Below are 23,798 nucleotides of genomic sequence, written 5' to 3'. Positions count from 1 at the left end.
AAGCCCTTGGTTTCAATCTGATAGTCTAATATGGTAAGTTTATGAATTAGGCTGTACTAGGCCCGGGAGCTGGGGGCTGGCAAGTCTGGAGCTTGCACAACTCCCTCAGATCGGTATCATAAGAAGCCCCCGCATAAGGTAAAGAAACAATGATGGGGAGGCGAAAAAAAACGTTATTGCTTCAAGACTGGAAGGATTGCTGTTGCCACCCTGTCGCAATGCACCGGCGCGCTGCAGTACTGTTCTCTCATCTCCACGCGATGATGCAATGAGATCAAATTCATGCTCCTGGCTTGCAGATACAGATCATTAAAGCTGTACCTCGGTGCAGATAAATTCAAAGATCTTACTTGTGTGAAGCAGAGCTTGCTCCTTGCGCAGCTAGGGAAGGGAATTCAAGGGCCGGGGGTGGGGTAGGGGCTGGGGCACAGGCATGGAGACTTGTTTCGGAAACCTGATGTCAACCGTATGCTAAGTCGAAGGTCTATGTTGTACTATTCTCTCATGAATTAGTGATCCCTCCAGGGATGCCCTAGATTAACATCATACCACACTCAATCTCGGGGACATCCTCAGTTAATGCACTTCCCTGGTAGCACAGGGCTGGTGTCTCCCTCCAACCATCCTCTGAATAGCTCTGAAATGTGCTCACTTGGATGAGTCCTGAGCTAGGCCACTTCTGCCTGCCTGGCAAAAAGGGGGAAAGGCCATGTAAGGAACATGGCTGCTCAGAGGAAATGTTGACGAGACTTCTTCTTCATCCATGCTTCACTTGCCTTAGACGACGCTAAACCGGGACAGGGCACTAAAAAGTAAAAAGTCACATTGGTCCTAGCCATGTGTTTGTCACAAAACATAGCTAGGATCTTGGCTTCGTTTGGAGCAATTCAAAGATAGAGTGATAAGGATATGGGTTGGGAGGACACAGCAGATAATATTGAGATGGGGTTGAGGTAGGAGGAGGAAGTGTCAAGTTCTGTTTGTCTGTCTCTTCATAATTAGCTGATGACAAAATATTAATAGGAAGTATCAAACCTGATGCCAAAACTCACTTTGTATATTCACTAAAAACCCGCCCTATTTACATATTAAAAGGTCAAATCTTTTGCCAGTTGGAGATCACATGTCTAAATCTTGTTCATACCTATGGCTCAAGGCAAGTAAAGAGGCAAGCCGCAGAGTATTCAATAAGCTATGCCACCCACAGATATCTTTCCCAGGTAAAATGCTATGCAAACACTGGTACCAGAAGCTCATCCTTGCCTTGGCATCTCTAGCTGTGGAAGAGGTACCTGGTTCTAATGAACTCTGAGCAAAGTGGGCTGTGGTGGGAGCTCACACCAGACAAGGGCATGGCCGATGCTAAGGAAGTGTGCGTAGGCAGACAGGGCTGCTTTACCTGGGAGATCCCCTTTCTGTTTTTTAGTGCTGTCTCCCTGCCGGTTAATAGCAGTACTTCCTTGCAGCTGTGTGTGTTTTTCTTCTTTGTCACCTTGCCCACCTTCATAAATGCTCCGGAGGAAGATGCTGCCTTATGAATGAAGGTAAAAATAACCCTGACTATCTCAAATTATAGCCTCTTTACGTAAAGAAAAGGGGGTGTTCTGGCAATAGACTTAAACTTGTTTCCTTCCTTCCTTTTTCTTTCTTTCTGTTTTTTTCTTCTTTTTAATAAAGTTATTCTGGCATGAATGCTGGCTTGGAAATTTCTAAAAGTGGCCCTGATGGGCTACGCCATCCCTATCAGCCTTTCTAGAAACCATTTGTCTCAGGGAGAAAATGCAGAACCTGATCCCAGGCCTGAGCCAGTGTGAGCTCCCTGTATCTTCACACTCTGACCCAGTGCGTTCCTTTGAGCAGCAAGCTGCTTCCCATGGCTACCTCCTCAATATAAACTCGCTAACTAATCTCTTAGCAAACACTTGAAGCAAACCTGGAGAGAGGAAAAAGGCAGGGGGAGAACAAAAAACCGGCAAAGATAAAGCCCAAGTCCCATTCAACAGGACACTGGAAACTAAATTTAGTACCAAACTTAAGATTTCTTTTGAAGACTTGTCTGTTGTCTGTGGAGCAGGAATTTTTGTAGCCACGGTTTTATTTTTAAGTCTCAGCCTAATTCTTCTGCTATGTGTTAAGTAAGGCTCACGTTAACACAAACTCCCTGGTTTTTACTCCCTGCTAGAGAATATGTGCCTACCCTTACAGGTATTTCTAAGCGACTTCTTTTCATACTATTTTTAAAATAATATATCCTTTTAAAAGTTTGCACTGTGCTGCGCCTACACAAGGTAAGTTTCCCTTAGGAATTTACGTGAGAACCCACTGTTGGGAATAAATAATGACTTTCAGCCAATGATCAAAGAAGAAATAAATCTTTTACCCTAATAAGACTTTTTAAGGCCGAAATCCCATTTTTAAATGGATAACAGCTAAGAAGCTATTGAGAATCTGTTTATTTTCCAAAGCTGGGTTTTGATATTGGTGGCATGGGAGTTGGATGAGGGAAAGGACCCTAGGGTCTTCAACGCTTAAAGCTTTTAAAACGAAGTTGGTATGTAGTACCAATTTGAAAACTTATTGTTCGGAATTTAAGTTTTAATATCTAGGAATAAACAGAGCATTAAATCAAGCAAACTGTGACAAGGCCAATATGCACATGGGTGATGCCAGCAAGGCATCTCCAGCCCTTTGTTCACGGCTTAACAAAACTGTGCCGTCACACCACTTTAGTTCAACAGTGCCTGTCGAATGGGCATCAGCAGATCAGCCAATGCCTGTCATACACGGAGCTTGAAGGCCGCTTGAAAGCAAGGGCTTATTCGACCCCCAAGTCTAGCTGGAAAGAGAAGGGGATTTTAAATCATCCGGCAAAGACACCAGCCTCCCCCTGCACCAAAGTTAAAAAAAATGTAGAGAAGAATGAATAAAACGTGCATCTGTTTTACAGACATAAAGGAGAAAAACATGTACTCTGCCAAAGATATCATTTTTTTATATTTATTTTCATTGTGAAAACAAGTTTTGCAACTATAGAATTCTTCTTAAAATGGTATTCTCGAGAGCAAAATAAAAATCAAATGTCATCACTGTCTTAAGATTGTGCCATGTTTTGGGGTCTTTAAACAATCTCTAGCATCAGGGCAGAAGGGAATTACTTGACAAAGAGGAATTGCAGCTCCATACTAGTCACAGGAGTGTGTCTCTTTCGACATAATGTTTGCTCCGTGACTGCTTTGGTTGACTAAAACACATTAGCTTTTTGAATTTGCAGGCTCCCAATCTTTGGTCTCTACAAACATTTAATCTGCTTCAGAAGAGAAACAGAGAAAACAGACATGGTAAAGAGAAGGTTTGTTCATGGTCCTACAAGTTAGACAGTGGGAAGGGGGAAAGGGGGAGGGAGGGAAAGAGAGAAGAGGAAGAAGAAGAAGAAGAAGAAGAAGAAGAAGAAGAAGAAGAAGAAGAAGAAGAAGAAGAAGAAGAAGAAGAAGAAGAAGAAGAAAGAAGAAGCCCAAACCTTATTTTCTTCTAGAACATTGGCAGAGCTTTATTAAGTATTGGGGAGGTGCCTCAAATGGCCCCTTCCATTTAATTAAGTGAGCCCACTCTTCTTTAGGCATCCAATCAGAGCAAACAAACGTGAACCTAGGCAGGGCTGAGGGGCTTTAGCAATAGGACTAGCTGGAGGTATTCTGAATCTAGACCTTTCCTGCCCCTCCAGGAGAAAGTGCTACTGCAATTGGCCCAGGAGGCCTGGGGTTCCCCAACATCCAAGCTGGAAAGCCTTCTCTTTCTCTCAGCCTCTCCCCCTCTCTGTCTTTTCCTCGGCTGCTGTCAGTTTGCTGCCTGTACTTTGGCTGTCTCTTTTCTAGTCTCTACCCTGTGAGTTTCTGGCCTGCCAATTTCAACTTGAAGCTTGACTGGGCTGATTTGATGCAAATACCTCCAGGGAAAACCCTGAAACTGATGAACAGTTATGTCAAGTCGATTTTGCACCATCGGGAAAAGGTAACCTCTGCGAGAAAAAAAACCAACAAGGTTAAAGAGACAAGGGCTTTTCACGTGTAATACCTCTGCCGCACATCTCGCTCCCTGTTTACCATCCCTCAGAAATTGTAACTGTCAGAATTAGCCCTAATTGCAGATGCGAAAGCTGCCATTATAATAAAAACAGAGGCAGTGCAGGCATTAAATGTAGCAGCCTAATTTGTGAGACTACAGAAAAGGTAGAGTAAATGAATATTTCATTACTTTAATTACCAGGGACTACTCCTTCCTTGCTGTCTTATGATAAGTGTTGCTGTAACTAGCAACAGCAAACATCCACTAAAACATAAAGTGCAATAATCAGCCTGCTGTCAGGATCCACCGCTTTAAAATACGAGCCGGGAAGAAAATATAATGGTTTATCTATTTCTTGGAGATTGCAGAAGAAGAAGACGGAAATTCATTTAACATCAGGGGAAAAAATGCACACGCGAAGGCACCAGCAAACAGGGTTTAGTCAGAGAGTAATGGCTCCAACAGAGAGAAGACAAATCTCAGCCGACCGTACGTCTGAAACACTGGGCCCTACGAACACTAGAAAGCAAAAAAGTAGGAGGCATCACGTTCAGATATTTTTTTTTCCTTAAGGCAAAATTGTGTTTTGTGTTGCACGGTGTGATCATAAGAACTTTAGAAAATCAAGCGCAAGACAAGGCTAGCAAGCTGTTTTTCAAATGACTAAGTAAAGGTGGGAAAAAGTTCAAGTTGGCAAAAGTTTAGAAGCTCAGTTCAGTTTCATTGAAAAAGACCAGATAAAACCTGCCAGGTAAAGGACTTTGCCTGCCATCCCAGAGTACTGACTCCTAAGACTTAGGGAGGGCCAATAATCAGTCACCGCTGACACCTTGGGAAACCTTGCCTACCTCTCTACACTGTCAACTTCAAGTGTGGGGGAGGGGAAGAAGGTGGCCCTGGGACTGGGGGTGTGGCTGAGGAGGTCACCGAGTCTGGCTGAAGCCAGCCTGTCTCTGCATTTATCACTTTGTCCCGGAGGAGGTGTTTGTTCTGCAGAGCAGTTTGAGAAGCACAAAAACACTGTGGCCAGAAGCCCTAGCAGAGACCCGACTGACACACATCCTTCGTGGTCTGGATGTCACAGGGCAAGGCTACCTTTCTCTTTATCTGCCCGTGGAGAAAGCCCCCCCCCCCATTTCTGAGGATTTAGTATAGTTTTAAAACTCCCCCCTTTCCTCCTAAGCACCATAAACAGTACCTGAAAATGCCATCTGTAGTTAGGACCCCAGAATGCTGCCCCTCCCTTCCTTTCCCATAATGACTTGCAATCAGTTTAGGATAATCTGAGTGAAGGCTGGGACTACTGAAGGGGAACAGCTGAAAAGCAATGCCAGTCGTTTATCCTAAATCATACACTTAAGCTCAGGTTCATAGGCACAAGCAAGGTTTAAAGAATCAGGTAGCGTGGAGAACACTTTTCCCTCCAGAAGTCCTATTGCACAACTCGACATCAGTTCTTCCCATGCACTCCTTGGTTTACATGTGTCTCCTTCACACAGTGGGGTCTTATAATAGAGGCCAAGGAGAAAGGGAAGCAGGTGGGTCCTAGAGAGCCTTAGTGCTTGTGTGCATCCGAGAGTGTGTGCATCCGAGAGTGTGTGCATTCAAAAGTGTGTGCATTCATGAGTGTGTGTGCACAGGTCCTGGATTCGGGCTTCGCATTTCCTTAGTGGAGCAAAGGTGATAGAGAATCTTCAGAGGACAGCCATTTTTCTCCTAGATAACTGCTCCTTATTAGGTCTCTTTATTATGAAAAACACAACCTACTGAGTTCTTTCTATGTAAACCTCACCTCTCACAACTGAGAAATCTCATGATGGGAAACACCTCCATTGGTGTGCCTGGCGTCGAAAATAGAAACAGGTACTCCAAGAAGAGGCAAATTGCAGTTTCCTTGATTACCGTTCCGTGGATATGCAAGAGAATATAAATACGATTTAAATCGTGAAAGCTGTCTGTTGAATTTACGGATCACGTGGGCACTGGCTGCTTGAGATGTACTCATCTGTGTGTGTGGTGGGGGGGGATCTCAGACTTCTTACAGAGCATCATCATTTTTAATTTGTGGATTTGTTACTTATTAGTTATTTGGGGGAGGGAGTGGTTACTTCCTTGTTAGAAACACTTTTCCCCCCTTTCTAGGATTAATTAAGAAACGTGAAACAGTCTGTAAAGAACAAAACCCGATATTTTGTCATATAAGCGATGTAGCTATTACTGGGTTTTATGCGGAATATGTCTTGTTGTCATGGCAGATCATTACGGGTAATTACTTATTCTCAAAAGAAAGGAATCACTTTGCCACTCTCACCTGAGACTGTTTTTAAAGCTTCTTCTGTATCCTGAAGATGGAAAAAAAAATCACACCTTACTTTAAGTTAAGTTGGGTAAATTGACCAACTCTGTATTTATTGTCTGATAGGAGGAATGCCCTCATATGCGTGAGATGTAAAATGTTAGCCTAAAAATATTCAACTTAGGAATTGGCTCTCTTGGCGTGTATAGCAGACTATATGTGAACCACAGTGAACTAATGTGCAGACACACAAAAATGAAGAGGAATCCTCAAATGGTAATTAGAATTGAATGTGATCTTTGAGCCTATTGGTCAGGGAGTCACTGGAGTCTTAATTTTGTAGTGACAACGGGAGAGGTGGCTCATGGTTGTGTCTCATCTTCCCATTGTGCCGACAGCTTTAAGTCTCAGAATTTTAACTCAGCCCGGCGAGAGAACTACGAACTGCAAGGAATCGTGAATCACTGTGACGATTTCATCCCTCAGTTGAAAAAATGAAAGCAAAGTTTCAGACAGGTCCCCTGGGAAATGTTTGCTCCTCTCCCCTGTAAGCCAGAGCACTGAGTCTGCTGAGACTGTTTGCTGAAAGCCCGTGTGACTGTGTAAGCAAGCCTGCAGTGCCCACTGCTACCGGGCATGGCTTTATCTGCTCTCATACTTTCTTCGGTCACAAACACACAGTTATCTGATGAAGCATTGATCATTTTCCTTCTCCCCTCTCTATTCCGCTCCTCTGACTTTCCTGTCAGAAGCCTGGAAAAACAAATCTGCAGTTACTGTTGCTGAGGGGAGACAAAGTTTAACTTCTGGGTTGGCAATTGGAGAATAATTCATGAGCAGATTTCTAGCAAATTATATGATTTGCTAAATTTTGGTCTTTGATTTATATTTATGTACTCCTGCTACTGCTATAAGGTTGTGCCAGCCTCAATTAGATCATGAATGAGATCATTTTAATTCAGCCCCCCCAAACTGTGACCTGACCATGGTCTGAAAGTGTTCAAAAAGTAATTTTAAGCCTCCTTTTGATTTGAAAAGGAGTACTGCATGCTTGGTCGTTCATACAAATAACATAAAACTTAATTATTGGATGATTTGGCAGAGGATCTTCTTGCCAAACAACAGTCAATGCCAGCTACTGTGAAGCTGGCGTTACCCAGGCCCTAGTCCACAGCCCCCTTGTGTATGGGTGTTTGTTCATTGTGTCTTAGGGCAAGATATTCCAGCTAGGATTCACGGCTCTGGGATGCAGGGTGCAACCCAAAGGGTGCACCGTATTTATAACTCCAGTTAAAAAATGCTGTCTCACCTAGAAGGGAAGTAGATCCGCGCTGTCAAATCACCAGGAGGCTGCGACAAAGGGAGCTCGCAGCCTGACACACGGTGTAACAACATAGCAAACACCTTTAATTCTGTCATGTCTCATACCCTTTACTTTCTCACACATCTATGGCTGCTCGAACGTTGACACCTACACTCTCTTTCAAAACTAAATAAGGCGATCTTATTTAAGCCCAACTGCAACACCTGTAAAGTTATTCTTGTGCCCAACAAAAAATAACCATTAACTCCTTCCTCAAAAAAACAAAACAAAACAAACAAAAAAAACCCTCTCTGCTTGGTCTGCAAAGGCTCGAGCTGGTAACCGGTGGCCCGAGGGCTCAACTCCCAGCTTCATATGACCTCACAGCTCTGACAGACAGACATGCAAGACTTCCCCTTCCCAAGGATGCTAGGGCGGGGGAGACCGTCACTGTCCCATTGGCCTTCGCAGCTTCTCGAGCTGCAGCTCCTTTCTTCATCACAACTTCCACACTTCTGGTGTCTTTCATAGTAAGAAGCAAGGCCCCAGCTGCTCCATTCCCTCTAGCGACCAGAGTCTAATATTTTAAAAGCTAGAAATGAAAATAGCTTTTCTAAAGATATTTCTTGGAATATTTAATGCGCTGTCTTGACTCCCTTTCTCTATCTTTTTTTTTTCCTTGCCAATTATAAACCACCATTTGGAGGGCTTATGAGCAATGTAAGTCCACCTCATCTAATTAAGCCGCATTGTTTTAAAAGCTTGAACAGTTTTCATGTCTACAGGACTTGTCTGAATAATAAAGTGCTAGAGCCAGGATTCTGAGTGTCTGTGGAGAGCCAGGAATTTCATCTGCTGAGTGCAAAGGGCCAGGCACTGAAAGAGTTAACCCGCATTGCTGGGTAGGTTAATATCACAGCTGCCCGGTACCTCACTTAACAAAAGCCTCCTTTTGCAAACAGACTCCCACCCTCCCTCACCCCCAGTGTCCAAAGGTGTTTACTGAAGTAAATCTGCCTAAATCCTTCATTGCTTGAGTCATGGGGGTGGATAGGAGGGGTGGAAGGTGTAGGGCTAATCTCTTTTTGTAAATTCTGTAAATCTTCTGGGAAAAAGGAAAAAAAAAAACCCTAGGAATCTGTGTCACATGCCCATGTACAACTCCTAATGTGTCCATTCCTGTACCACATGGGGGTTGGAAAAGTCACCCATATCAAACAGTTCTCTCTTTTTGGGAAAGCCTGTATGTCCAAGGGTGTGTGTGTGTGTGTGCGTGCGTGCGTGCGTGTGCGTGTGCGTGTGTGTGTGTGTGTGTGTGTGGTGTGCATTTGCGCATGTGATCTAATTGTCGAGGAAGAACTGTTGGTATCTTAAAAGTGGTTTTCAGAAAGTGGAAAAAAGACAAGACCGTTCTACAGCAAGATAATGTGCTCAAAAGTTGTCACGAGAGGGACCTGCTTTTGCCTTGGTCTTGTTCTGGTATCATCAGCTGCATGTTACTTTTGCATGTTGAAAATGGAGACAAATAACCAGGGAAACCTGACAGGTCCGCCTCCAAGGGTTTAAACAATTCCCAGCAAGAAGGAGCCCTTTAGGCACGAACTTTCTCTGTCAAGAAAACGTGAATACCACCAGCCCCTCCCTACAAATCCTGAAGCATCCAGTTTGAGATACAAAAAGGCTGTCATCTCACAAATGTTAAACATACTAAAAAAATCTGGAAAAAAAAGTATGGAGAAGGTGTGAAAAACGTGGCACTTTACAGCCCTCGAAGCTTTTTAAAATAGAACAACTTTTCCCCCTAAAATTCTTTTCAGAGATTTTTTTTTTCCTTTTTGGCTCATCTGAGAGTTTCTTTCTTGGCTTTTTTCCCCTTTCATTTGAAAATATGAATTATCATAAAAAGTCAGGGTTGGGGGGAGAGAATGGGAAAGTCTTTTCCAGTTTTCCTGAGGTTTTTCTTTTTTTCTTTTTTCTTTTTTGTCTGTGTTCAGGCTGTGCACCAGCCCCTTCAGCCAGAGCAGGGCTGGTTCTCCAAGCCCGCCCCTTCCCGCCCACCCTCCAGTGCCCTTGCCTCCTAGGTCATATGGTAAACAATCATAGTTATTAAGGCCAAATTGTAAGTAGCATTCGAGAGTGGGAAGTCTGCACACCTGACCCCCAAATCTAACAGGCTTCTGGGGTAGAATTCAATCCTCCTCTTAACACTTTTTACCTCAAGTGGAGAGGTGGCCATGAATAGTACAGACATGCCATCTTGTAACACTATATGCCTGTCAGGAGGGACAGGCAGGGTTGAGCATCAGCTATATAAGGCTGGTAACTAGGGGAAGGCCCAACAAACAGCCACAAACACCTAAGTTACTTTCCTGAGCCACTATCCTCTACTGCCTCTCTCTCTCTCTCTCTCTCTCTCTCTCTCTCTCTCTCTCTCTCTCTTTTCATCTTGGCTTTCTGTGGCAGAATGCAAATGGAGCCTGCCGGCGGTGAAGGGCTGAATTGTGATTAAGAAGAAGAAGAGCTCCTTTCTTTGTTCTCCCCTCAGGGGATGTTTACTGGGAGAGACACAGCGGATCAGATATGAAAGGCATTCAGGTCAGCATTGATGTGAGCGAAAGTGAAATCATACCTAAGGCATTCAAAAGACCGCCGTGTCAGGGGTTCAGCTAACGGTGCAGCTACTGTGTGTCTTCCCAGAGAGGCAGAAAATCCTTCCACTGACTGGCGACTTCTTTTTTTTTTTCCCCCCTAATTTGCTACAAAATTATAAGCGCTCCCCCCAGCCCATTTGCTTCTCACCACATGACACAACAGTGAGGATTTTCTCTCCTCCTGGACCACACACAAAACCAGACCAACTTCTAATGATGCTATGACATAAATGAACCAGCAAGGCACCAATCTGATCTGTGAAAGATTTTTAAACAGGTGTACTCGGGTGGGCTCGCGTAGATATATGATATGCGGGAGAGAATTGAGAGGAGAGAAAACTCCAAAAGTCACATGCATGGATGGTTTTTCCTGTCAGCACCCTGACAGGAAACACAACCACACACACACACACACACAGAGAGAGAGAGAGAGAGAGAGAGAGAGAGAGAGAGAGAGAGAGCAGAACACCTTAAATGAAATCCTTTATTTACTTTGTAATTACTAGTTACACTTTTCTTGAGAGCTTTCACTCTGACACAACTGTCACCCAGATAAAAGTATTTGGCACACAGCTCATGAAGGCAAGGCTTCCTGCAGCCTGATGATTATTATCCTTGTTTTTCCTCTAAAAACTGTTTGACGAAGAAATCCTTGGATCTTACTTTTAAAACTTTACACTCCCCACAGCCCAAAGACTCATTCAATAGGTTCTCCCCCCCCCCTTTCAGTGGTAAGCTGATGATGTTGGCACAAACAGAGCTGTATAAATATATACAAAATTCACAAATCACAGCAAACACACTCACAACTAGGAGGTGCCTGGATGCTTCAAGGCTCAAAAATTAAAAGGAAAAAAAATCACATTTCATCTTCTGGTTGCTTAAGAAATAAAGAAACGGGGCTGCGTTTCTTGGTTTGGGTCACCCTTCTCTCTGCTCTGAATTCTATTCTTCCACATTCACGTCTTGGCTGAAAAGAATATTTGGGTTTATGTTCACATCTGCTTTTGTAGTGACATTTTACATATTTTCAACTAGTGTTTCTGCACCACAGATTTTCCTCCTTTATCTCTTTGCTCTAAAAAGACAAGCAAAGAGCAATCAAAAAGGTGTCTGACTTGGCCATTCAGACAATTGCCCCCTTGTGGGAATGCGGGGATGAATGGTACAGTGGACCCCCAGCACCATTGACGTTATAAACATGTAAATGAAACACATTAGCGCAGACAATCAATTGTCTGTGAGCATTGCAAACCTGCACTCCCTCTCTCTGTGACAGGCACAAAATAGTGTCTACCTTGGGAAGCCACAGTGCTGGAGAGGAACAGGACAAAGAGTCTCCTTTCACATAGAAGAAAATGCACCTTCAGAGCCTTGGAAGAATGCAGATGACAAAGAGATCTGGGAGGAAAAGCACACCCCCCCCCGCCACCCCCCTGCCCCAGCCCGGGAATAATCAGGGTCCTCTTAGAGAGCAAGCAGCAGCCTTCAGCCTTCATTCCCACCTTCAGGGAAAGCACACTTTCTCTCCTACCCCAGGAAAATCTGGCATCAGGGTCTTGAACAACCTCTTGTAATTTTCTTTAAGCAAATTAAGAAAGAGAGAATGAAGGGGGAGAATGCGAACCCCATGACAGAGCTGTTTAGCAGGGAGCTGCAGTCTAGGTTTCTCCCACGTTTGAAAATGAATGCGAAAAGATGTGAAATCATTTTCACTTGACAACAGAACAACATGGCAAAGTTTCCAACCTTGAAGCCTACCCCTTTCCCTGGTGGACCGGCACAGCAAAGGATGCCACCAGGCTGGCTGCTGGCTCCGCTGAGAAGCAAAGCACGTGTCTACCCCAATTGGCTTAGTTTTTCCAAACCCAAATAAAACAAATAGATCAGTCTAGATACATAGCCCCCAGCCTTGTGTGTGCAGCGTCTCCACAGAGAGAACAGGATGGAGATGGATCTCTCTGGAGCACCCTCAGAACTGGTACCTGCCGTACATAGAGCCTGAGAGCATTCAAAGTAAGGAAGCAGGCTCTCTAGAACAAGCTCATGAACTTTACGAAAAAAGCGACTTGCCCAAGATTTCCACTGTTGCAGAGCTGGGTAAGTTGTGACTACTGACAGCCAGAAGGACACTAGCTTGCTTTGATATGTATAGAGGGTCTCTCACTCCCAGAGGCCCATCCCTACTTCACCTCTGAGGGAGGGGAGGTGGAAGCCTCACCCCGAGAAGGGGTTGATTGCAGTCCCTTTTCTTTCCATTTAAGCACCTCTGCACTGGGAGCAACTTCTCCATCCCCACTGCCTCTCAGCATCCCTAACAGCACCTCGACTCCCTTCAAAGAAGTGGAAAGGAGTGAAGATTTCTTTTAAGCAGGGAGAATCATTTCTGCTCATCTGATTGCTTCTCCCCACGACATTCAACTTGAGTACTTTTCTTTGTAAACTGAAAATCAGAGAGCAAAGGTGTTTGGTAAAAGCTGCCCTGCCTGCCCGGCCCCCACCTCCTAGCCCACAGCACCCAAACCTTTAAGAAGAAACTTCGAAGCAAAAAATCAAGCTAACTTTTCCTTCCTTCTTTCATTTCCTTCTTCTCCCTTCCTAATTCAGTTTTCCCTTAGAAGACAACTTCATTCCTTCCTCTGAAACAGTCAGCCCAGCGATTTCATTTTTGTTACAACGTGCATACGCCTGTGTGATTTTTCCAGAGGCTGATGGTGGAACGCGGGGGAACTGGGGAGGCAGCCCCCTCTCTTCACAGAAGGTTGTGAATCAAGAAGACACTGGAGCATCCCAGGACCTGCTGCCTAAATCAAGGGGTGAAAGCAACAAACTTTGCAAGTTACAAAGTGGCAGTGGTGGCAGACTGCAGCCGAGTCCTGCCACTGTGGAGTGCTCATTCCTGCCTCCAAGGCTATGTGGAGATAGTGGGGTATAATCAGAGGACCATGGGGTGGGGGTGTGGGGGGGAGAGGGCCTGCATCCCCCCTCCTCTCCAGCCTTAGTGAAAGTGTTACAAAGTGTGTCAGGCGGCAGAGGATCATCTGACTGAACTTTCTCGAAACCTACACACATTCTTGTCTGCTGGCTGTTTGCTTTTTGCCTCCTTCCCCTAGCCCCACTCCCCTTTTCCTCCCTGGACATCTTATTTTCTAGGAAGAGATTTCCTGCTTTCCCTGTGGGTGAAAGGAGAGGAACTACTAGCCATGGCTTAGCTTGGTCTTGGCACTGTCTTTGCTAGTCATCTTGCTGGCCTGAGAATATCGGGAGGTTGGATTTTTAGATTGCTCTTCTCTTTCTATATTTATGTCCCCTGATCTGCCTTCTTGTCCTCGGCTTTTATAAAAATAATAGCACACATCACCACCTTCTAGGCCAAGGTTTTGGCCAGCCACACACAGGGACTGTTTTGCCGGTTTTGTTTCCTTGTCATTTAGTCTACACATACACACACGGTTCACTTCATTAAAATTATATAAAGTGCCATTTCAGGTCTTGGGCCTCCCCCCCTTACAGCTTCTACTTCTACGATTATTGTTGCTATTATTCCTTTCCAGGAATTTCTATATGATGCTGATAAGCATCATCATATTTAGTGTTATCAGCAAAGACACAAGCTCAAAGGTGACATCTTTTCCATGAAGCCAGGAGAGAAGAAAAACCCACTCAGTTCAGATAAATCCTGGCAATTCCCAAAGGAAAATGCACTGGGTATGTATTTGATGAAAAAGAAAATGAAAGAGGCATGGGGGTGCCTCTCCTACCTGCTTCTCAAGACCTGGACACTGCTAAGTCAGATTAAACCCAATGAAAACACTGACAAGTCCCCAGCTCGCAGCACATTTTCTCACAGACACTTTGGAAAAAGAGAAAGGTAACAGTCTAAGTCAGAGAAGCTGCCGGCAACAGACAGACTAGCTACTGAGTGTTTAGGGTCTGGGATAAATGCCTAAAAAATCGCAATTCAACTTTATCCACCTCAGAGAGCTTGTCCCTAAATCATGGCTGCTCATAAGAAATGGTTGGTGTCCCTGACCGCATCCCTCCCTCCCTGGGACACTGTGTTACCTGGGAGGCCCCAATAGCCTTTGCCACCAGAGTTCCCAGGGAGCTTGGATCTCTCCCTGTCCCCAAACTTGGCTGTGGCCTGACCTCCCTGCTGGAGCCAAGTTTGTCTTTCACAGCAATATCATGTAGGGAGTGTAAGGAGGAAGAACAAGAAGAAACAAACACTTCAAACAGTCTTCACTGCAGAAGAAAAGAATACTTCTGGTAGCCTAGCTTTTAGCTTTTAAATCTCATTCTCTCTCCTCTCTCTCTCTCTCTCTCTCTCTCTCAGAAAAATAACAGTTTAACGTGTGTGTGTGTGGGGGGGGTGGCTTCATGACAAAGCTTTTGTTATCCAGATGATCAGCGACTGCTTCAGATACTTGTAAGGGGGGAAGCCCCACAACAGACATTGATTTTAGAAAATCAATAACTAACATTTAATAAAGGGAACAGAGGAAACACAAGAGAGGAGAGGGGAACATTGGATGTAATTTTAGTGTCTACTAAATTACCCAGAGATGGAGAAGGGGAGGTCTCCTGTGTAAGGACCACCTTAAATAATGCCAGGCAGCAATGAAGAAAAAATTAAATTAAAAGAGAGACACACGCACATACTTAAAAGGAGGTTGCCTGAACCGAATCTTGGGGACCAGCTTGGAATATATTATTGTCCTTGTTTTTTGTAATACCAAGCCAAGCAAACAGATCAAAGACAGCACAAAGAGGAGAGGCAGGATAACATAACGTACAGTTTCTGACTAAAATTCCTCTGTCACCCCCCATATGGTTCTCCACCTCCACCACAACAAGCAAAAGACATACCACACACACACACACACACACACACACACACACACACACACACACACACACGGAGAGGGGTGAGAGAGGAAGATTATTCGTCTCTAAGCAGAATTCTTTAGTCTTTGTGTTTGACTCCCTCCAGCACCCCCAAACTCCCACACTGCACCCCCCCCCGGCCCCCACCCCCGCCAACCCTCTGCACGCGGTGCCGGATTGAGGCAGGCTAGGGGGGCGCACAATTGTCCTCTCTAGTGGAAAGTTGTTCCAAGTGGGCCCGGAGAGTACCCGCCAGGCGCAGGCTTGGGGGAGCGAGAACCCGGGCGTGTGCTACGACCCTAGTGCCCAGCCCGGGAGCGTCTACACCGCCCGCGCCCGCTAAGCGGGCTGAGAGCGAAAGGAGAATGAAGTTTCCTTTCCGATTCCGGGCTGGCGCGGCTGGATCGCTTGTTTGTTTTGAGGGGATGTTCCCCCCTCCCCGTTTCTTTTCATTTTTTTTTTCTTTTAAAACTCTGTATCCTCCGTCAGCACCCACCCCCCTGCACCCTCTGTCGTCCCCCAACTCTCTCCCCTCCCCCAAGCTCCTTCCGCGCACTTGCCAATCACTTTTCTCTTTTATTCCCACGATTTTGTTTGGGGGTAATACCTAGGGGGTCTCTCTCTCTCTCTCTCTCTCTCTCTCTCTCTCTCTCACACACACACACACACACACTTCCACAGTCTCTCCAAAATGGACCTAAACTCTCACATACACACCCCTTTAATCTGCCATCTCTGGTCTGCGTGTCCCCTCGTACCCCCATCTCTTGCCTCCTTCCTGACTCAGCCTGGATAACGGGCTCCTCCGGGGATTTTTCTGGCCTTGGAGCAACTGCTGGGAAAAGTCTCTCTTCGCCCTACTCTCTGGCCAGGAGCGGGGCCTGAGCCTGCTGCAAAGGAGCCGGGTCCTCAGCCCGCAGCTCCCGGCCCCGTCCCTCCTACCCTCGGGTCCCCGCATCCGGCCAGGGCCCGCTGCCCGCGGACCGTTACTTGGCGCACATAGAGGCGGCCGGGCGACTCGGCAAGAAACTTTGAGGCTGGCGGAGACACAGTCTCCGGTCCCCTCCCTCGCCCTCGCAGCCCTTCTGCCACCCTCGCCCGCGCCCCTTAGTCTAGCGCGCCCGGGTGCCGGAGCCCCCGCCCTGTCCTCGCCGGCCGCTCCTGCCGCGGGGCCGGGGACCTGCGGGCCCGGGAACCGAGCAGGCGGAGGCGGCCGGGGAGCCAGGGCCGCGGTGTGGGGCATAGGTCCGGTCGGCAGCAGCACTCGGAGGAGCCCCCCATCGCCCGGCGCTCACTTGGCCCGGCACTTGCTCAACTCCCCCCCGGTGCAGCGGCCGCGCGTGGGGCTCCGGCGCTGGCCGCCGAGGGAGGTTCGCCCGCGAGCCCCAGGCGCCGCCACCGGCTTCCTTCTCCCTCTCCCCCCCTTCCCCCCCCGGTCTCCGGCCGCGGAGTGGCCCGGAAAAGTTTGGTTCGGGCCTCTTCTTACCGTTTTTCCTCCTGGGATTGGCTTGTTTGCGCCTCTTGCACCGGGGGCCATCCGCCATGATCGGCTGCTTCATTGATAAGAGCGGATCAGATGGCAGTTCGCATGGACTCGGCGCCCTGCTTCGGCAGCACGCAGGCTCGATCTAGCAACCAAACACAGCGACAATGTGGGCATCGCCCGCGCCCATTGAAACGCGCGCGGGCCGCCCAGGGGAGCCGGGCCAGGGCCCGGGTGAGCACCCATCCGCGCCCCCAGTGCCAAAGTGAAACTTCGGCGGCCCCCTCCCCGCCCCCCACCCCCAGCCTTGGCCCCGAGGCGCTTTGTGTTGTTAGTTTGGTGTGTTGCACTCGCGAGGGGATCAGAGACAAGAATTACATCTTCAAAATGAGTCATAACTCCTGACCGTATGAGGGAATGCACACAGCGGTACAGTAAGACTGCTTGACTCAAGCCTAGGCGGACCCCTTCCTCCGAAAAGTCCTCAGCCGGGCTCGGGAACTTGGGGAGGGGGTCTTTTGCGCTCATCTTTTCTCATCCCTCCTCCGACCCCCCCCCATTCCCAAGAGGAAAAAAAAAAAGTAACAAACAAGGCAAAACAGCCCTTGGATGAAGCACACTCGGGTAAATTGATAATAGTAATTACAGGAAGCCCACTCGCCCCGCGACCCCTCCCCTCCCCTTAGGAGTTTATCGAGGCACTGTCTCTTCCCCCCTACACCCTCCGCCCCCAAATTAAGATTTCCCATTTTACCCGGCAAAAGAAATATAATTATAAGGCTCTCTGGACATTGTTCCTCCCCCAACCCCACCACTTGGACAATATTTACTTAAGTCTCCCCCCCCACACACACACACATGTTCCCCCACACTGATTTCCTTAAATTCTTCCAGCAGAATTTTTTTTTTTCCTCTCAAGAAAGGAAAGAGAAAGTCCCTAGCCACGATGGCAACACTTTTAAGTTCTAAATGATCGTATCCTTTTGGCTTTGAAACTTTTGTACCTAAAAATCGAGGGAGGCGCTGCATTTTTTTTTCAGCTGAAACTGTCAAAACTTGGAGAAGGGGAACCTCGGAGGCAGGCCGGAGAAGAGGAGAACCCTGAAACTCCGCGGGGTGGGAAGAAGCTGTGCCTCGAGGATTAGTTTAAACAGTGGGCTATAAAAGATGTAACAGATGCAAACTGTAACACAAGGGCCATTAACCCTTTCTCTGCCGCCCAGCACGCCCAGTTCCTACACCCTGCACCTATTGTCTCCGGTGCTACAAGCTTTGCGGAAAACCTGGAAAGTGAGTATCAGTTTCCGCACATTTGCTGAGCTGGGTGAAGGGGGGCAGAGAGAAGGGGAAGTGGGTGTTGTAGAAAGCACTTTAAATACACCTAGGCACACAGCGTAGACTTTCAAGTTTGACACATTAAAAAAAATCATTTCTTGTCTGTCTTATTAATTTGAAATTGTTGGGGTGGCGGGGGCGGGGGGGGGGGAGAAATCCTGAAATAAAGCAATGGCCACACAAGCTTCTGGGATGAAACAGCTGTCCTGTCTGTATTTCTACTGAGACTCACACACCATGGCATATCAAATATATTTAATAAAGTAAGTTTTATGAGCCAGGATGTGTGTGAGGGAAAGACATGGCATTTGTACTGTAAACTTTATCTGTGGATATTATTCATAACTCTGGAGAAAGCAATCTTGCCATCTTCATTCTAGGGGTAGCATGTAAAACATGTAAGTAGGTGAGAGATAATCACATTTACGTTAGCCGGGCTCACCACTGTGGCTGAGAATCTTGTACTCTCTCCTTTAACTTTCCAGTTCCCAAGTCTGGGATAATGTGTGTGTGTGTGTGTGTGTGTGTGTGTGTGTGTGTGTGTGTGAGAAAGAGAGACAGAGAGAGGGAGGGAGAGTGAAAGAGAGAGAGAGATCCATGAAATTTGTGTGTGTATATTACTTGGTCTTTTAAAATAAAATTTCAAAGTTACCTAAATTTTAACCCTGATGCCCTGACAGCAGTTATCTTCCCAGCTGTAGTGATTCCCCCCCCACTTTGGTAAACGACTCAAGTTCTAAGAGGACTTTCACTTCTTTATTTATAATCACAGAAGTGAGGTGTTACTTCACACACACACACACACACACACACACACACACACAAAGAATGAAATAAAGAAATGAAACTCGCTAAGCAGACAAAAACAGGCGAGTTTCTGCTTAGGAAACAGCCTTCCCCCGGTGGGAAAGGTTAGGCTGCCATGTCTAAGAGAAGGGCTTACTCCCAGAATTTGGTAGATCTATCTCGAGTAAGTTTTATAATTATTAACAGGTATTTGCAAAGTTTTAATGGCTGGATGTAATGAATTGGAACTCGGTGTGAAAACAAAGCAGAAAGCTTCTCCACTTGATGAGTTTTTATCCCAGCCATACAGTTCTCAACAAAACTTTTCCTAGGCTATGGAGCAAAAAGCACCTTCGGTTACCTGAATGGACAGGTACAGGGCAAATTATTGAGGGAAGGGGGGGGGAGGAGGGGAAAGGAAAGAGAGAGTAAGAGAGAGCAAGAGAAAGCAAATAAGCCACTCTTGGGAAAAGCCTGCCACCAAGGAGCTAAAACCACCTGAAATTCCCTGCCCACAGACACCCGGCTCACTTCAGACTAACATCCCCACTCAAAAATGAGAAAATTAGAAAGGGAGGATGGGGGCAAGCACACCAAGAAAAAAAAATGGGGATAAAAAGAGGGGGGAAAAAGAAGGGGGAGGGAAACCTACCTGCGAAGTCTTGTTTGTAGTTTTGGCCAGAAATGGTGAGAAGAAAAAGCATGAAGAAGCCGCGAAGTGTGGGGGAGAAAAAGGTGGAGGCGAAGAAACAGCTCCCGGAGCAAACTGTACAAAACCTCGCCAAGAGTGTCGGGAGGCAGGACCGTTATTCCTGCCGAGCAGGTTAGAACTGATCTCTTTTCGGCCACTCCAGGAAACACAAACCTGGGGACGGACTGACGTGTTACGCCTCTTCTAATGACATTTTTTTCTTTTTCTTTTCTGTAGGGGAGAGAAGAGAGACCCTGAAACACGCGCCACCTATCTTTGTGGGGAGGGATAATTGAAGCGCCCTGAGCGTGAGCATCATGTGAAAACGTGATCGCCAAGTTTCTCTCTGGGAAAGGATCTGGGATAGATTATACCTTGAAGTCTCCGCAAACGCTTTAGTGGAAGAAATGAAATTCCACCTCCCTCCCTTCCTCTCTCCCTCCCTCCCTCCCTTCTCCCCCCCCCCCCCCCCCCCCCCCCCCCCCCCCCCCCCCCCCCCCCCCCCCCCCCCCCCCCCCCGCCAAGCCTTTGGCATCATTATCCTCATCACTAAATCCTGCAGAGTACTGGGCGGAAAACGGTGCACACCATTCACAGAACTGGAGAACTCCGAGGGGCGAAAGTTAAAGGGAAAGATCTTGGGTCTTCCATGCAAATCTCTTTTCTTATACAGATATCTCTGATGAGTAGGCTTGGGGTGCACATCAAGTTGTATGGATACCTAAAGCCCCGTTTTTTTGGAACTAAATTCTTGCCCTTTCTCTTATTAGATTTTTTTTTTAAAGATGCCAGAGCCAGGGGAGGAAAATGCTACTTGTGCACTGCATTTTAAGATCTTAGAGGTTTGTGTGTGTGTGTGTGTGTGTGTGTGTGTGTGTGTGTGTGTGTGTGTGTGTGTGTGAGAGAGAGAGAGAGAGAGAGAGAGAGAGAGAGAGAGAGATTTTCTGAATTGGATCCCTTATATTAAAAGAACTTTTGCATTTTAATAAAGGGTCTCTAGATTAACACAGCAGTACTAAATTGGCCAATCTCTGGATAGCTCTACAACTCATGCGGACAGCACTACAAAGTAAGAGGGTGTCTAGGGCAGGAAAAAGGAGAAAGACCGAAAAAGCTTAGGTGAACAGAAAGAAGGGGGTGACATTAAACTCTGTGGGGTCGAAGTTTTGGAGTTCACATTCTTTGATATTGCAATTAAAGTAAAATTAAAAAGAAAAGACTCCACCTTAGCTCTGAAGGGATTGGTTATGCAAATATGAAAGGGATTTCCTGGAGAATACAGCTTTCTACTGTATGGTTAATTAAATAATCACTCAAAAGCTTCCAACGTGACGCTTCTGTCGTAATCCAATCAGGTTACATAGGTCCTAAACAAGAAAGATATTTTCCACATCTGGAACTCAGCAATTTAGCAAGCACTGCACATTATTAACCAATTCAGAGCCCACTTCCCAGGGGAATTTTTTTTGAAGTTTAAGTGTTCTTAACCAATGCTCTGCTGTTTTGTTAATCAAAAAGCTGGTTTACACTGCACATAATTGGAACTAATATAGAAGTAAATAAAGACAGCCAAATTCGAAGATGCTCTGTACCAGCATCTATCAGCAAAGGAAGAAACTGCTTTGCCTCAACAGCTCAGGCTCAATTTCTTCAAGTACTAAGAGACCCCCTCCCCAATTCCTCTAAACAGTGAAAGTATTCAAGAACCTCAAAGCACAGATAAACGGCCAGCCTCTCAGCCTGTAGGCTCCTCCTGTAAAGGTGAATGTGGAGGTGTGACAGGACCTAACAGCTGCTGCCGCTCATCAGTCTTCCTGGCTTTAACACTGTCAAATATGTCATAGTCCCCTGCTTTCAGTCTGAAGGAACCTGAAACAAATAATACCCTGATCCAACACTAGACTTTTTCCTCATATTAAGATAAACTGCTTTGAACTGTGCTTTCCATGTGTGCCTACAGCAAGACTTTGAAAGCAAGAGTCACTGGCGATTGCACTCAAAGGAGGGGAAAGCCACCATAGGGGCTGCCACATCCCCACTCTCAGAGCTACAGGGCTTTGTATTTTGCATGTTTATTTTTCAGTGGTGGTGGGGGGAGGGTACTAGCCACCCAGCATGACCACAGCTAGATTTCATTCTAGGGTGCAAGAAAGCGGATTTTCACAGTTGGTTACACACTCACCTCTCTCCTAATTTGAGCATTTACAACGAGAATGATGGGATAAATTAATTTCCTCCTTAGCCCCATCACAGATAAAAGCACCTATAGAGGATCTATAGGTTGTGGGGATTTTCAGTCAAAGATGATGAATAAGAAAGATTTTCATCGTGGATTAAACACATTAGCCCTATATTTACATTTCTCACGCTATCTTGTATCTGTGCTAGATATATGTGAGACTTATCAAGTTTCCTCCTCGAAGATTTATCATTACGGTTCATATCTTCTTTCCTTCCTTCTCTTTCCTTTTAAAAAAACGCAGAGACCAGCTTTCTCACAAAGTGTGCTTTAAGCCTCCCTCTCTCACTGCGGAGGAATAAGGAGCCTGTTGTAGGGACTGATTACTGACAAGACCCTTCTGCAGGCACCCAGGTACTTTTTCTTTTTAGCTCAGACACATTGGTGCAAAGGCACAATGAGACGTTAGTGCCAGTCGAACACAGAGCTAACAAACCACTGTCTTTATCATGGCCATAAAATGTCTTCTTACTTGAGATCTGAGTAAATGCACTGCTGACTATTTCTATTAAAAACACCCAATTATCTGATTTCCTTGGGCTCACTCATCGCTCCAGCGCCAGGAGACGGGCCCTCAATAGTTTGCACTGACTTTCGACATGTTTTTTTTTTTTTTCTATTTATTTGGTACAGAAAAACAACAACAACAAAACAAAACCAACTTCAATTTCCTTGGTTCCCATGAAGGTGGACGTTTGGGTGGTGGCACGGGAAAGATCGCGAGGGCTGAGCGCAGGGCTAGGTGGCCCACTGCCCTTGCCTGGCACGCCCCTCCCCAAGCTTTTGACCGAGAGTGTTCCCACTATCACAGAGGCAGCAAGACCAGAGGAAGCTGGAATATAAATTTGTTCAGAACACTCCCTCGGTCCCAGGGCCAGGTCAGGGACAATGGGGTCCGTGGGATCCACATAATACAGGAGCGCAGGATGAAAAAGTCCAGAGGGACCAGGGACCTCTCTGAGGCTCTTCACGTAGCAAAACAAGTCCTGCGAAGGAAGGACTGGCTCCTTTTCGGACTGTTTTCCGCGTTAATAATTCACTTCGAGATTAGCGCAGGCGAAGGGGATTCAAATAACAGATACATGCAAATGCGAAATAATATTGACATCGACATTGGAGGGAAAATAATTCTCAAGGGTTTCCTTGGGTAAAACCAACTGCTCCCCTCAGGACCCCCGCGCCCCCCAGGCAGTGAGGAGGACACCCTTTTGTTTTCCAGTTCCCAGCAGCGGACCCGGAGTCTGTCCCCCCATTCACCTCTCTATCGGTCAATTTCCTTAACTTTCATAGCCGCTCCCCCGCCCCCACTCCTCTCGCTGGCCCAGAGGCCCGAAGAGGTACGTTTCTGCCCTTGAACACACAAGCTGAAGAAAGAATTCAAATTTGGCCACAGCTAATGATTTAAAACAAAACAAAACAAAACAAAACAAGTTGTGTTTATTTTGTACCATGTGGGGAAAATAAAAAAAAAAAAGGAATCTATTCTGGTTTAGAAATGGGATTGGTCTTTCCTTTAGAGGAATAATTTCAGTCCTGTACTGCTATGCAGGAAGTGGGAACTTCTTTTAGAGTTGCGAGCAAAGGCTGATATCCCGGACCCCTGGATTAGGTGTGTAGGGGAGACGGAGGGGTCTGAGCAAAGCCAAACGGCTTTCTCACGTGCAAACTCGCAATCCAATCCTTTCGGAGTTGAGCCTAGGATAGGAGGTGGTGGTGGTGGGGAGCCTATTTAAAAAAAAAAAAATATCGGAGCGTCTAGGAGAAGCCCTTTCAAACAAAACCAAAACAAGCCCGGAGAGCCGGGAGACCGTCCCTCACCTCCCCGCTGCGAGGCCCTCAGGCTGTGGAATCTCGCACGTCACCTAGCCCCAGCGGGGCGACCAGCTGAGGATTTTATTTTCCTATTTTATTTGAAGTAAAGGCTGCACCTCGGCTGCGGGGTGTTTGCCCACGTCTCTCCTGACAGGAACCAGCAAACTTCAGGACTCAAATGAGCATCTTAATTTATTGATGCAAAGCAGGTCTGCTCGCAGTTTCCCCATCCCCGGCGCGCTCGCTCGCCCGC

At 46.4% G+C, this 23,798-nt stretch overlaps 1 protein-coding gene across 2 annotated transcripts in view; it reads right to left on the bottom strand.

Moving 5' to 3' along the window:
• Zeb2 (zinc finger E-box binding homeobox 2) overlaps positions 1-19,598 on the bottom strand; it is a 131,189-nt gene extending 111,591 nt beyond the window's left edge. The window contains exons 1-2 of one of the 2 annotated variants that reach the window (XM_050139920.1): positions 19,456-19,598; positions 16,686-16,827 (exon numbers count right to left, since the gene is read on the bottom strand). In XM_050139920.1, coding sequence (XP_049995877.1) covers positions 16,686-16,758 — 73 coding nt within the window. In that variant the 5' untranslated portion in view covers positions 16,759-16,827; positions 19,456-19,598. Of the gene's footprint in view, positions 1-16,685; positions 16,828-17,686; positions 17,801-19,455 lie in introns of those variants that run through there. The other variant, XM_050139921.1, reaches the window with a different exon arrangement.
• Positions 19,599-23,798: the final 4,200 nt, after the last annotated feature.

The sequence above is a fragment of the Alexandromys fortis genome, unplaced genomic scaffold, assembly GCF_014885135.2.
Source record: "Alexandromys fortis isolate MF-2015 unplaced genomic scaffold, M_Fortis_MF-2015_v1.1 scaffold_33, whole genome shotgun sequence".
In the NCBI taxonomy this organism is placed as follows: domain Eukaryota; kingdom Metazoa; phylum Chordata; class Mammalia; order Rodentia; family Cricetidae; genus Alexandromys; species Alexandromys fortis.
Note: the sequence above shows the minus strand (reverse complement) of the source record. Positions and strands in the feature narration are given on the sequence as shown.